Source organism: Delphinapterus leucas, chromosome 15 (assembly GCF_059928025.1).
Source record: "Delphinapterus leucas isolate spDelLeu-1000000601 "Yukka" chromosome 15, BTC_Dleu_Yukka2, whole genome shotgun sequence".
Lineage (NCBI taxonomy): Eukaryota > Metazoa > Chordata > Mammalia > Artiodactyla > Monodontidae > Delphinapterus > Delphinapterus leucas.
In genome coordinates this window covers 9,060,338-9,074,100 of record NC_143143.1, presented here as the reverse complement: position 1 = coordinate 9,074,100, position 13,763 = coordinate 9,060,338, and the positions used below count along the sequence as shown (strand labels likewise).

The window sequence follows — 13,763 nt, the reverse complement described above, 5'->3', positions numbered from 1 at the left end:
TATTCTTTTTGTTGCAATGGTAAATGGGAGTGTTTCCTTATTTACTCTTTCAGACTTTTCATCATTAGTGTACAGGAATGCAAGAGCTTTCTGTGCATTAATTTTGTATTCTGCAACTTTCCCAAATTCATTGATTAGCTCTAGTAGTTTTCTGGTGGCATCTTTAGGATTCTCTATGTATAGTATCACGTCATCTGCAAACAGTGACAGTTTTACTTCTCCGTTTCCAATTTGTATTCCTTTTATTTCTTTTTCTTCTCTGATTGCCGTGGCTAGGACTTCCAAAACTATGTTGAATAATAGTGGTGAGAGTGGACATCCTTGTCTTGTTCCTGATCTTAGAGGAAATGCTTTCAGTTCTTCACCATTGAGAATGATGTTTGCTGTGGGTTTGTCATATGTGGCCTTTATTATGTTAAGGTAGGTTCCCTCTATGCCCACTTTCTGGAGAGTTTTTATCATAAATGGGTGTTGAATTTTATCAAAAACATTTTCTGCATCTATTGAGATGATCATATGATTTTTATTCTTCAGTTTGTTAATATGGTGTATCACATTGATTGATTAGCGTATATTGAAGCATCCTTGCATCTCTGGGATAAATCCCACTTGATCATGGTGTATGATCCTTTTAATGTGTTGTTGGATTCTGTTTGCTAGTGTTTTGTTGAGGATATTTGCATCTATATTCATCAGTGATATTGGTCTGTAATTTTCTTTTTTTGTAGTATCTTTGTCTGGTTTTGGTATCAGGGTGATGGTTGCCTCACAGAATGAGTTTGGGAGTGTTCCTTCCTCTGCAATTTTTTGGAAGAGTTTGAGCAGGATGGGCATTAGCTCGTCTCTAAATGTTTGATAGAATTTACCTGTGAAGCCATCTGGTCCTGGACTTTTGTTTGTTGGAAGATTTTTAATCACAGTTTCAATTTCATTGCCTGTGATTGGTCTGTTCATATTTTCTATTTCTTCCTGGTTCACTCTTGGAAGGTTATACCTTTCTAAGAATTTGTCCATTTCTTCTAGGTTGTCCATTGTATTGGCATAGAGTTGCTTGTAGTAGTCTCTTAGGATGCTTTGTATTTCTGTGGTGTCAGTTGTAACTTCTCCATTTTCATTTCTAATTTTATTGATTTGAGTCCTCTCCCTCTTTTTCTTGATGAGTCTGGTTAATGGTTTATCAATTTTGTTTATCTTCTCAAAGAACCAGCTTTTACTTTTACTGATCTTTGCTACTGTTTTCTTTGTTTCTCTTTCATTTATTCCTGCTCTGATCTTTATGATTTCTTTCCTTCTGCTAACTTTGGGTTTTGTTTGTTCTTCTTTCTCTAGTTCCTTTAGGTGTAAGGTTAGATTATTTGAGATTTTTCTTGTTTCTTGAGATAGGCTTGTATAGCTATAAACTTCCCACTTAGAACTGGTTTTGCTGCATCCCATAGGTTTTGTATCATCGTGTTTTCATTGTCATTTGTCTCTAGGTATTTTTTGATTTCCTCTTTGATTTCTTCAGTGATCTCTTGGTTATGTAGTAACGTATTGTTTAGCTTCCATGTGCTTGTGCTTTTTACATTTTTTTCCCTGTAATTCATTTCTAATCTCATAGCATCATGGTCAGAAAAGATGCTTGATATGCTTTCAATTTTCTTAAATTTACTGAGGCTTGATTTGTGACCCAAGATGTGATCTATCCTGGAGAATGTTAAATGCGCACTTGAGAAGAAATTGTAATCTGCTGTTTTTGGATGGAATGTCCTATAAATATCAATTAAACCTATTTGGTCTATTGTGTCACTTAAAGTTTCTGTTTCCTTATTAATTTTCTGTTTGGATGATCTGTCCATTGGTGTAAGTGAGGTGTTAAAGTCCCCCACTATTATTGTGTTACTGTCGATTTCCTCTTTTATAGCTGTTAGCAGTTGCCTTATGTATTGAGGTGTTCCTGTGTTGGGTGCATATATATTTATAATTGTTATATCTTCTTCTTGGATTGATCCCTTGATCATTATGTAATGTCCTTCCTTGTCTCTTGTAACATTCTTTATTTTAAAGTCTATTTTATGTGATATGAGGATAGCTACTCCAGCTTTCTTTTGATTTCCATTTGCATGGAGTATCTTTTTCCCTCCCCTCACTTTCAGCCTGTATGTATCCCTAGGTCTGAAATGGGTCTCTTGTACAGAGCATATATATGGGTCTTGTTTTTGTATCCATTCATGAAGCCTGTGTCTTTTGGTTGGAGCATTTAATCCATTCACGTTTAAGGTAATTATTGATATGTATGTTCCTATGACCATTTTCTTAATTGTTTTGGGTTTGTGTTTGTAGGTCCTTTTCTTCTCTTGTGTTTCCCACTTAGAGAAGTTCCTTTAGCATTTGTTGTAGAGCTGTTCCTTCATCTGGTACATAGCCCTCTGCCTTTTCTGCCTTTTCATCTTGTCTATCTTTCTGTGAATGTGGTTTTTGTTCCACAGGCTGCAGGATTGTAGTTCTTCTTGCTTCTGCTGTCTGCCCTCTGGTGGATGAGGCTATCTAAGAGGCTTGATGGGAGGGACTGGTGGTGGGTAGAGCTGACTGTTGCTCTGGTGGGCAGAGCTCAGTAAAACTTTAATCTGCTTGACTGCTGATGGGTGGGGCTGGGTTCCCTCCCTGTTGGTTGTTTGGCCTGAGGTGACCCAACACTGGAGCCTACCTGGGCTCTTTGGTAGGGCTAACGGTAGCCTCTGGGAGGGCTCACGCCAAGGAGTACTTCCCAGAACATCTGCTGCCAGTGTCCTTGTCCCCATGGTGAGCCACAGCCACCCCCCGCCTCTGCAGGAGACCCTCCAACACCAGCAGGTAGGTCTGGTTCCGTCTCGCCTGGGGTCACTGCTCCTTCCCCTGGGTCCTGATGCACACACTACTTTGTGTGTGGCCTCCAGGAGCGGAGTCTCTGTTTCCCCCAGTCCTGTCGAAGTCCTGCAGTCAAATCCCACTAGTCTTCAAAGTCTGATTCTCTAGGAATTCCTCCTCCTGTTGCCGGACCCCCAGGTTGGGAAGCCTGACGTGGGGCTCAGAACCTTCACTCCAGTGGGTGAACTTCTGTGGTATAAGTGTTCTCCAGTCTGTGAGTCAGCCACCCAGCAGTTATGGGATTTGATTTTACTGTGATTGCGCCCCTCCTGCTGTCTCACTGTGGCTTCTCCTTTGTCTTTGGATGTGGGGATCTTTCTGGTGAGTTCCAGTGTCTTCCTGCCGATGACTGTCCAGCAGCTAGTCGTGATTCTGGTGTTCTCACAAGAGGGAGTGAGCGCACGTCCTTCTACTCCGCCATACATTTATGATGAGCCAGATACATTTTACTCATCAAAATGTTAAACAATTCTGGAACCTGAGAAGTTCAAACTCCGGGTGCTGGCAGATTTTACTTTTGATGAGACCCTGCTTCCTAGAAGGCTGGCAGTCATTTCACTGTAACATCACGTGGTAAATGGTATTCGTTCTTTATAGGATTGTTTTTAGGCTCATAGCTCCCCCTCTGGACCTTTGTCTCCTGAGCTGCAGCCGCACACGGGCATGTGAGAAAGGAAAAAAGAGGCTGATGACGCCAGCAAAGGAGCAAGAAAACTGAAGTGACGATGTCAACAAGGGACGGAGGCAGAGTCTGTCTGAATCACTGTGAGTTAACTGCTGTTGGAAAGAGACATGGCAGGGACTTCCCCAGCAGTCCGGTGGTTAAGACCCTGCGCTTCCACTGCAGGGGGTGCGGGTTCGATCCCTGGTAGGGGAACTAAGATCCCGCATGCACAGAAAGAGACACGGGCAGAGCCCACAGTGGAGAGTCAGCACCAGGCTGGCATTTCTGATTTGCCTGGTTTTAAAAGTCCTCACTCCCTCCCCCGAGAGTCCAGACTTGCAATGCACACTGGGCTTCCATGGCAGGTTCCAGTGACATCCACTGGGGTGAATAGGCCTGCCGCTGGAGGCTCTGGCCGACTGCCCTCCGGGGACCTGACCATGCCCCAGCTTCTTTCCATAGCATTTGTTGACGTCCATGGGAGTGGCAGCTGTGCCCTCAGGTGGACACATATGGCTGGACGGCAGCACACCTAGACCTCACTGAATGTGTATCGAGTAGACTCCACCTCTCACTGAGCTGGGAATCAGTAACCGATGTTTGCTCTGTCTAGGGCCCTCACCCATGCTTACCCGGCCACTCTCCACTATCTCTCTCTGGAGCTCCTTTGAGGCCACGATCAGGACCTTAATAGCCTGCATTAGGCTGGTACAGGAGCCAAGGATCCTGCAACAAGCAAAAACAACAACAAAAAAGTCAGGGACACAAAACAGAGACCAAAAACAATGCAGAAGACTTGTTTTCTTTTTCTCTCCTGAACACACGCAAACTTGGGATGGGAAAAAAGGCAGGGAATATTCGGAGGGGAAGCTCTGAAGGAAAGGTGGGTGAGAGAGGACACTTGATTGTGGATCTTCTTCATAAGGAATAGGTAAGTAGTGATTCTTGGGGTTTCTTTCCCCTATAATGCAATATTGATATCATGGTCATCATTAATACTGATACTGACAATTCCATAGACTCAGCCCTTCCCTGTGGTGGCTAAGGTTCTATTCTAATCAGTATGATCCAGTGCAGGAAAGACAGGTCCTGATCACCTAGGTGTCACCACGCCGCTCAGACTGACCTTTCATTCACCTCCAATTTAACTCCTGTGTCTCCAGCTCGGGATTTGCTGAGCATCTCCTATTAAAAAAGAAGCAGAGTTTCTCAGTACATCACAGGTACTGAGAACCCACTGGTGTCCTGCTACACCTGGGGTCCAACATCCTGCAGTAGCTGAGAAACCTAGAAGTGCCCACCCATGTCCTTGTGAGAGTCAGGAAAAGAACCCAGACCTCCGATCTATTCAGTGGGAGGCAGCTGGAGCTACAGTCTGTGTCTTGACATTTTGGCACCTGGGCTGATGTGCACAGAACTCTGAGAGCTACGGCACCATGCCCACAGGGGCAGCTGCTACCAGGTCCTCGAGGCAGGCAGCACACCAAGGCAGGTGGCCTGAGTCTTCCATCAAAGGAGTAACATGTGACCTTTCCAATGGTGCCCGCTCAGCTTTTCCTGAGACAACAGTTACAGTAGTTGGTTTACTGAGTGCCTGGCACCGAGATCCATGTGCATTACCTCACTGAGCTCTTTACAACACCCCTCTGAGGAAGGTACTGTTATCATCACCATCACATAGAAACGGAATCCGAATCTTAGTGGGGTTAACGTAACTCAGCGGTCAGTCTGGAACTTGAATGTAGGATGGCCTGACACCAAAGTATGTGATCCTTGAGGAAACTGCTCATCTTCCTTTGGAGAACTTTCTCTTTTCTGTAACTCAGAGATCCCAGGGGATTTGGGTTTTGGTTTGTTTTATAGGGGGCTCTGCAGAGAACGACTAAGATATACCCAGCGGGCAATGTTGCCAAAAGGTAGTTGCACAGCATCACTTTAGGTGATCCTGCAGAGACTTCCATACCTCTATTCTGGCCGTAGCGGTTTCAATGGCAGCGGAAGTGGCAGCCATCTCTTTGTCCACCAGGTCCCCCAGTTCCTCCTGTTTGATGTCCAGGCCTCTGGGCAGGAGCTCCTGTGAACAGCATCACGAAGGCGGAAATGACCCTTTGACCTCCTTTCTACCCTCCCGTGGTAGACAGGTAACCCCCACATGACGGCAGAAGGTAGGAGGGTCCCACCACGTAACACACTTCTGCACGCTGTGGTGGGACTTGTCTGGAACTCTCTACCACATGAGCTCTGCAGCTCCACACTCCTCCCACCTCTATTCTCACTCAAAACCCACCTCTTTCCAGAAGGCCATCCCTGTCGAACCCCACACAAAGCCATTCAGTTGCAGCTGCTCAGACCCTGACCCCACCATTGTGCAGCACTGACTGTATTTGCTGCTTGGGAGGTACTTTAAAAACACCTTCAGGGCTTCCCTGGTGGCACAGTGGTTAAGAATCCACCTGCCAATGCAGGGGACACGGGTTCGAGCCATGGTCCAGGAAGATCCCACGTGCCGTGGAGCAACTAAGCCCGTGCACCACAACTACTGAGCCTGCACTCTAGAGCCCGTGAGCCACAACTACTGAGCCCACGTGCTACAACTACTGAAGCCCATGCGCCTAGAGCCCATGCTCCGCAACAAGAGAAGCCACCGCGATGAGAAGCCTGCGCACTGCAACGAAGAGTAGCCCCTGCTCGCCGCAACTAGAGAAAGCCTGCGTGCAGCAACGAAGACCTAACGCAGCCAAAAATAAATAAATAAAATTAATTAATTAAAATAAATTCAGATGAGGGAATTCCCTGGCAGTCCAGTGGTTAGGACTCTGTGCTTTCATTGCCATGGGTTGGATCCCTGGTCGGCAAACTAAGATCCTGCAAGCCACTTGGTGGAGTTCGAATGAGAGATGATGAGGATATGACCTCTGGCCCTGGTCTCTTCCTACTCTGAATTTATCATTCCCACTATTTTAGGTGGTAATATTCCTACTATTCTAGGAATTAGAAGCTGCCTTGCAGTGTACTCCTTAAATAGATCTGTATCACACTGTATAGAAATGGTTGATTTCCAGGACTCCCCTGATGGTCCAGTGGTTAAGAATCCACCTTTCAATGCAGGGGACCCAGGTTCAATCCCTGGTCAGGGAACTAAGATCCCACACGCCACGGGGCAACTAAGCCCACGTGCCACAACTACTGAGCCCGCGCACTACGACTAGAGAGCCCGTGTGCCACAAACTACAGAGCCCACATGCTCTGGAGCCCATGTGCCACAAGTAGAGAGAAGCCCGCGTGCTGCAACGAAGAGCCCATGTGCCGCAATGAAAGATCCTGCATGCCTCAACGTAGATCCCGCAACTAAGACCCTGCAACTAAGACGCAACGCAGCCAAAGATAAAATTTAAATTTAGAAAGGTTGATTTCCTTATTTTTCTTCCCCAGGGAGACCATACCTTCCCCAGGGGACCTATTTGTCCCTGTAGAACTACACCTGGCACAATTCCCTGTACACAGGTCATACTCACTACATCTTTATTGAGTGAATAAATATATTATCTTCATTTTAGGTGTTACCTGCCCAGCCAGATAAAAACCCTTGAAAACAGGAAAACTGTGCTCATCCTTCTTGGACACTGCTCAGCACAGTGATGATCACACAGAAGATTCTCAATTACTATCCAGTGAATTAAATACAACCGGAAAGTCATTCAGAAGGTCAAGTTTTACAGTTCTAACTCTACTTTCCAGAATCAAGTTTAAAGTACAGAAAGAACTGGCTTGGAACATCACTGATCCCTGAAGAAATCCCCAGCACTCATACCAAAAAACGACTTTCCCCAGGGATAACACTGATGATACCTCGCCAATGGCTGTGATCCTGGTGAGGCAGCTCCTCATGGCTGTGCTGTCGGCATTCTCGACGATTCCTTCTTCCTCCAGGAAAGACAGATAGGTGAGGGTCTCCCTGCCATACTGCTTACAGGCCTCGGTCAGAGCTGCAGAGGCAAGGCGACAGAGACTTTTAAAGGCCCCCTGCTCCCCGTGCTGTGGTGGTGGCCCCTCACCCTGGTACTTACAGTCGGCAGGCTCTGGTGGGGCTCTAAGGCAGGTGGTGCTGCCATGAACAATGGTGTCACTGGTCAAGTGGGCCAGGAGGGTTACCGAGTGCAGAAGCCCACTGATATCTGCCAGGAGTTTAAAGGAAACTTTCTCAGTCCTGCTGGAGGGGGAGGGCGGTCACTTTCATACCTCCTTCCTCCCCGCTTTGCAAGTTAGACACACACACTCCTTTCTGGGTGCCTAGGAAATGGTCGCCATTGCCACGTTCCAGCGTTTCGGATCCCTGCCCAGCTGTCACTAGTGACAGACCCTATCCTTCACCTCTCTTACCTTCTGGGCAGGCCAGATACTGGCTCCAGCATTTTTCCAGTTGCTCGATGCAGCTGGAAACGGACCTGACCTTGGAGAGTAGGTGATCTGTGAGAGGGAAGACAGGGCAAAGTCAGAGTCAGAGCTGTCTCAGCTCACTTCATCCTTGTTAGTTAAGCTGCCTGACGGATGACCTTCCCAGTGGGGGTCCCCAGCCCTGCAGGAGCTTCCCTAAGAAGGGGGAGGGAGGAGAGATCGATGGCTATGCTGGTACGTGATTCTCTTACTGTAGCTTCAAAGGCTGTACTTCTGAGGCTACCTGGTCCTTTAGCCAAGAACCACGGCAATGGCATCACGGTCTAGCTTCTGCCCCTCATTTCCCATCACTGCCACTGAATCAAATCCAGGCCTTCCTGTTAAGTGTTTCAAGGCCCTTGGACTCCCATTACTCTTGGGGTCAGACCCCTGGCTCCACGTTCTGCCCACGCCATCATTCCCACTGCTGTGCCTCTGTGCACTGGTCCACGGAGACTGAACCGCACGCACAGGAGTTAAAAGTACGGGCTCTTGCGTCTCGTGGCATACGTGTTGTAGCTCCTGGCTCTATCACTACTGGCTGTGTTCTCAGGCCACAAGCGCCTGCTTCCTCATCCGACAAAGGAGGAATAATAGTACCACCTCCTGGCATCACAGTGAGGATTGCTGGGCCAAGGCACATAAAGCGCTTAGAATCGTGCCTGGCATATTACAAGCACTCGGTAAATGTCAGCCGTTTTTATGATTATTATTCCCCACTCTTCTTCCTCTCCATGGCTTTATGTCTCTCCTCTTCCTTCAAAACCCAGCTCATACCATCTCTTGTGGAATCCGCCCACAGCTGCCCCATGTCCTGGTGTTCTCGCAGTAAATGAGGTACCCAGTGTGCTACTTCATTTGCAACTGTTGGATTTCCCTACAGACGGGTTCCCCACTGAACAAGATATCACAGTCCTTCTTGAAACACTTCACCAAATCGAGACCTTTCTAGCTGATAATAAAAATCACCCATCAGGGCTTCCCTGGTGGCACAGTGGTTGAGAGTCCGCCTGCCGATGCAGGGGACACGGATTCCTGCCCCGGTCCGGGAAGATCCCACATGCCACGGAGCGGCTGGGCCTGTGAGCCATGGCCGCTGAGCCTGAGATCCGCAACGGGAGAGGCCACAGCAGTGAGAGGCCCGCGTACCGCAAAAAAAAAAAAAAAAAAAAAAAAATCACCCATCAGCTGTTTCTTCCCGTCTGCCTCGTTCTGAATGGGACCTCTCAAGACTATCAAGTCCCCTCTGCTTGAAAATGAGCTGTAATGAGATCTGTTCACGGCTACGTCCATGACTTCACAAATGCCCCGGGCCTGGATGCTCTCCCATCTACTGTGTACCAGGGCCCTCCTCTCATCACGGGGCTCCTCTGACTTCACCATATGCCCTGAGGACTCTGGGGCACGCAGAGTGGGCCCTTGCTCATGCCCGTGACCCTGTGGGGATTTTATCGTTTCTGCCTCTCCATGCTTAAGGATGATGATTCCCTGTCTAGATTTGAAGCTCATGGCAGCCACCTCTGGATTCAGACCACACTGTTCTCCTTAGAGACACAGAGGCCTGTCTGTTCCTCCTCCTCCCGGCATTCAGAATTGTTCCCAGGCCTCAGCTCCCAGGATGCATTTCATCAGCGTGATCCACAACCAAAGCAGTAGTTATCACACCCGGGGGGGGAGGGGTGAGAGCTGGGGGAGGTGGGGGGGTTTAGAAGATACTACTGCGCAGGCCCTGTGCTGCAGAGCTGCCGACTGAATAGAAATTAGGCGTGGGGGGGGGTGGCCCTGGGCATCCCCAGGTGATCCTGACATGCAGCTGGGCTGGGAACCCCTGAGATCAGGGTCTCACGGGATTCAAGGCCGACGCCGAAGAGCACTGGGCTGTAAGGATCCGGCACCTGCAAGCCGGGCAAGGGGAAGGGCACCTGCAGATCCGGCGCAGCTGAAGAGAGCGGGCTCCTCAAACCGCCTCAGGGCCTCCTGCACCACCTGCTCGGCAGCCCTTCTTGACTCCGCCAGAAGCATTTTTCGTTGGTCCTTCGCGAGCCGGCCTACAGATTCCTAGAGATGGTCCAGGGAAGTGAGAGTCGGCCATAGGCCCCCTAATGAGCCTCCATGCAGCATCCCCCTGTGACACAGCTGGGATTCCTGGCACCTTAGCTCGAGCTGCTGCTAATGAGGCTGAAGCCAGTTAGCTTGACACAGAGAAAAAGCCTTTTTAACTTTGTCCACAGGTGTGTGCCCCCGAGCACAGGAGGCTATGGGGAGGGACCACGGCAGCCCGGCCTCCACCCTTGGGGAGAGAGTGCCAGGTGCATCCCTTCTCATCTGCTCTGTGTGCAGCACAGGGCACGCTGGCATTACGAGCTATGCCTGCAGAATATTCGCCTTCGCGATCCGGCCAAAGGCCCCAAACCCCTTTCACAGCCCCCCTGCCTCCACGCATACACTGCCGAGGCCCATGACTATGAAATTGGACTTGGTCAGCCCCAGTGAGTGTCCGTTACTTGCCTCTGTGCTGGACAGTTTGATCTGGGTGTATTCCAACTGTTGCCGAAGAGTGGACAGTTCCTCCTCCCGAGAAGCCATGGCTTCCACCAGGCCGCCCCGCTCCTTCTCCAGCTCGGCGATCTGGGCGGTCCATTTCGCTTCTGACTGCAGGGCGACCGAGTGGGAAGAGGGAGTTGTTGGGAGAATTAAACTGTCCCCTTTCCAGAGGTCCACACCCACCACCAGGCCATAAGGAATCTGCCCCTTCCCAAGGACACACTGATCCCAGATGGGACCAAGGTGGGCCATGTGTTCATGGTGATGGATGCCAGGTGCCAGCAACACCAAAGCCAGAGATGGAAAAGAATGAGGAAGGGAAAGACAGGTGATGCTTACCTGGGCAGAACTTTCCAGGCTGCCTTGGACAATCTGGAGTTCTTGTTTGCTGGTGGCAAGTTCTTGCTTCAAACTCTCTAGTACTTCCGTCTGTTCTTGAGTCTGAAAGAGAAGAAATACAGGAGCGCTCCCACCTGGGTGGTGGTTTCACGGGATAAACACGTATAAAAATTCCCAAGCTATACTTGTGAGATTTGTATACTCTTTTATACAGAAGCAAGTTTTACCATGACAAAAAGCAGGGGGAAGGTGAGAACTCAGTATGTACCCCAAATTTTTTTTCCAGCTTCAGGAAATGTCAAGGGCGGGGGTGGGGTGGGGGGTGGGGAGTTTTAGGGACATTTCCCAAATGTCATGCTTGAGCCCATAATACTAATTAAAGCAGAGCGAGATCTTTAATTCAGGCACCCCAACACCCAGTAGGTATAATGCTGACTCACCCCATCTCACCGTCTTGAAACAATTTCCCTTCTTTGATTTCTAAGTCGTGTTTTTCAAAGAGTGGGTTGTGGCCCACGAGTAAGAATTCACAGCTAACATTTTTAAAAGAATGCAGTAAACAGAGCTTCCCCCACAAAAAAAATCCACATGCATTCACATAATAAGGATAAGTATTGCTCTGTGAAACTTTGATTTCCATTAGATGTATTTTTCACTTTGGGTCACAGGAGAGCGTGAAAGCCACTACTCTTAAGTGTGAGGCGTTCCATTTTATCCACCCGACATCTCTCTACTCCAATCGGACCTGCCGCCAACCCCATCCCAACTCATGGGAGTTCTGGCTGTGGGTCTTTATAAATGCCACTCCTCTCTGACGTCCACCTGCTTCCACTTCAAAACCTCCTCAAGACTCGTCCTAGCTGATGAGCCCCACTCAACTTCAGACCCTTCATCGCATCATGCCTCTAACCCCTTACACATGGGTAACCACGTCCTGTCCTGTACGGTCCCTTGTCACCCTCCCACAGGGCTCTACCTGCTCGTGAAGCAGACGACGAGGTCTTTCAATCTGTGCAGTGCTCAAGGCCCACCTCCATCTCGGACAGACACCCTCCCCCGCCCCCGCCACCAATTCCCACCTACTTCTTCTACTCACCTTCCGCTGGGCCTGGTCGCTTACGCGCTGTAAAGAATCCTCTAGCTCTTTTTTCTCTCGTTCCAAATCCACTTGGGCTTGTCTGGCCACGGACACCTGTTTGGTCACCTCTGCATTCTGTAAGAGAAGCACAGTGTCTCGAACTAGCGTATCTCCAGCACAAAGGCCATCTTCCTTCCGGAAGAAATGACGGCATTCAGACCGTGAGTGCCCTAGAGTCGGACACAGACATCACTTTCCCACCTAGAAGGAAGCTGTCACCTTCAGATGCTCAACTATCAACTATTTGCCAAAATGATAAAGATGGGGGATAATGCTAATGCTAGTGGGGCTGGCACCTAAGGTGGAGCTCGAGATACAGGAGGCCAGGGAGCTGCGGTTTCCAAGAAACGGTGGGGGCGCCAGCCCTGGAGAAGCCACGTGGCGTAAGTCACCGTCTCCCCCCGTGCAGCGGGGCCTGCGCGTGCCGATCGGGGCGGTGAGGGTCCTACCTTCCGCAGCAGGTCGGCGTGGTTCTGCACCAGCTCACTGTACTTCTCCTTTAGCTTGCTGTAGCGCTGCTCGTTGGCTTGGGCTTTCCCTGTATCGTCAAGGACCAAGGTGAGGGGTCTGCACTGGCGGGGACCCTCTGCCCTCCTTCCAATAGGCCAGAACCCCTAGAAGATCGTCCCTCTTTTTCACAAGCATATATACCTCCTTCTCCCTCAAAAACCCTACTGAAATAAAGTCCCCTGGGAAGTCTTCTTTAATGAAGAATTCACCTAATTCAAATCCCTCCACTGATGCATGCCTTGAGCATTTCATGCTCGGCATTTACTTTATCAGGGTTTTTGGCTTTTATGCCACCAATTTTCTTAGGCTCCCTCTCCTTCCTCATCCTCTGTAGCCCCATCTCCGTGTTCGCAGCAGGGCCTCAAGTGGGGCTCTCAACCTGCCCGACACCGATCTGCCCTTCTGACCGGTGACACTGGCATTCACGACGGCCTCCCGGACAGACTCGAGGCGGGGGCTCTGGCGCCTGGCCTCAGCCTCCATCCGGGGTCTCACTGGGCTCCGCCCTCCCCGGCCCCACCCTCACGCCCAGCCCGGTGCCAGCCGCTCACTCTCTATCTCCGTCAGGCTCCGCTGAGCCTTCTCCGTGTCCTCTCGCTTCTTCTTGAGCTCGTCCAGCTCGGCCCGTTGGAACTCGCTGTCGTCGGCCGCCTGCTGCCGCAGGTGCTGCTGCTCGGCCAGCTCGGCCTCCAGCTCGCTGATGCGGCCCTTCAGCTGCAGCATGGCTCGATGGCTCTGCGGGAGGGCCTGGGGATGAGCGCTGGGCGGGCCGAGCGGGGCCGACCTGCCACGTCTCCAGCGCCGACCACATCAACACCTGGGTCTTCCTAAGAGGCCCACTCCCAAGGCCTCACGAGAGTGGAGGCTTCTGGTCACTACAAGCCACCCCCCAGCAACAACAGGGGGTGACGGCAGGGGAGTTCTGGTGCTGTTAGAGGGGCCTGGGAGCCGTGATGGACCAGCTGGAATGAAGAAGGAGAGGACATTTGCCGGTCCCAGGGTAAAGCCTCAGCACCAGACACTGCAAATGCCAGCAGAGCTACAAGTCAAACCTTCTCGTTGCCAAGTGAGAAGAGTAGGTCTCTCACCGCACAGCTTCACAGCCAGCTGGTGATCACAATTATCTCCCACTATCACAGGGCCCCTGGAGCGCGGCTTAAATGCTGCTCTCAAGGGTAAGTGCACTGGAAATGCATAACGACCTGGTCAAGATGTGGCCCAACAAGGGTGGATGTGAAGCAAATTTAA

At 49.9% G+C, this 13,763-nt stretch overlaps 1 protein-coding gene across 2 annotated transcripts in view; it reads right to left on the bottom strand.

Moving 5' to 3' along the window:
* The window catches only part of HIP1 (huntingtin interacting protein 1), a 157,434-nt gene that overhangs the window by 13,629 nt on the left and 130,042 nt on the right, over positions 1–13,763 (bottom strand). For both annotated transcript variants that reach the window (XM_022588054.3, XM_022588055.3), the window contains exons 14-25: positions 13,067–13,250; positions 12,455–12,543; positions 11,964–12,080; positions 10,868–10,969; positions 10,493–10,636; positions 9,907–10,042; positions 7,931–8,017; positions 7,618–7,725; positions 7,400–7,536; positions 5,514–5,624; positions 4,677–4,735; positions 4,183–4,276 (exon numbers count right to left, since the gene is read on the bottom strand). In XM_022588054.3, the coding sequence (XP_022443762.1) occupies positions 4,183–4,276; positions 4,677–4,735; positions 5,514–5,624; positions 7,400–7,536; positions 7,618–7,725; positions 7,931–8,017; positions 9,907–10,042; positions 10,493–10,636; positions 10,868–10,969; positions 11,964–12,080; positions 12,455–12,543; positions 13,067–13,250 (1,368 nt within the window). The remainder of the gene's footprint in view (positions 1–4,182; positions 4,277–4,676; positions 4,736–5,513; positions 5,625–7,399; positions 7,537–7,617; positions 7,726–7,930; positions 8,018–9,906; positions 10,043–10,492; positions 10,637–10,867; positions 10,970–11,963; positions 12,081–12,454; positions 12,544–13,066; positions 13,251–13,763) is intronic.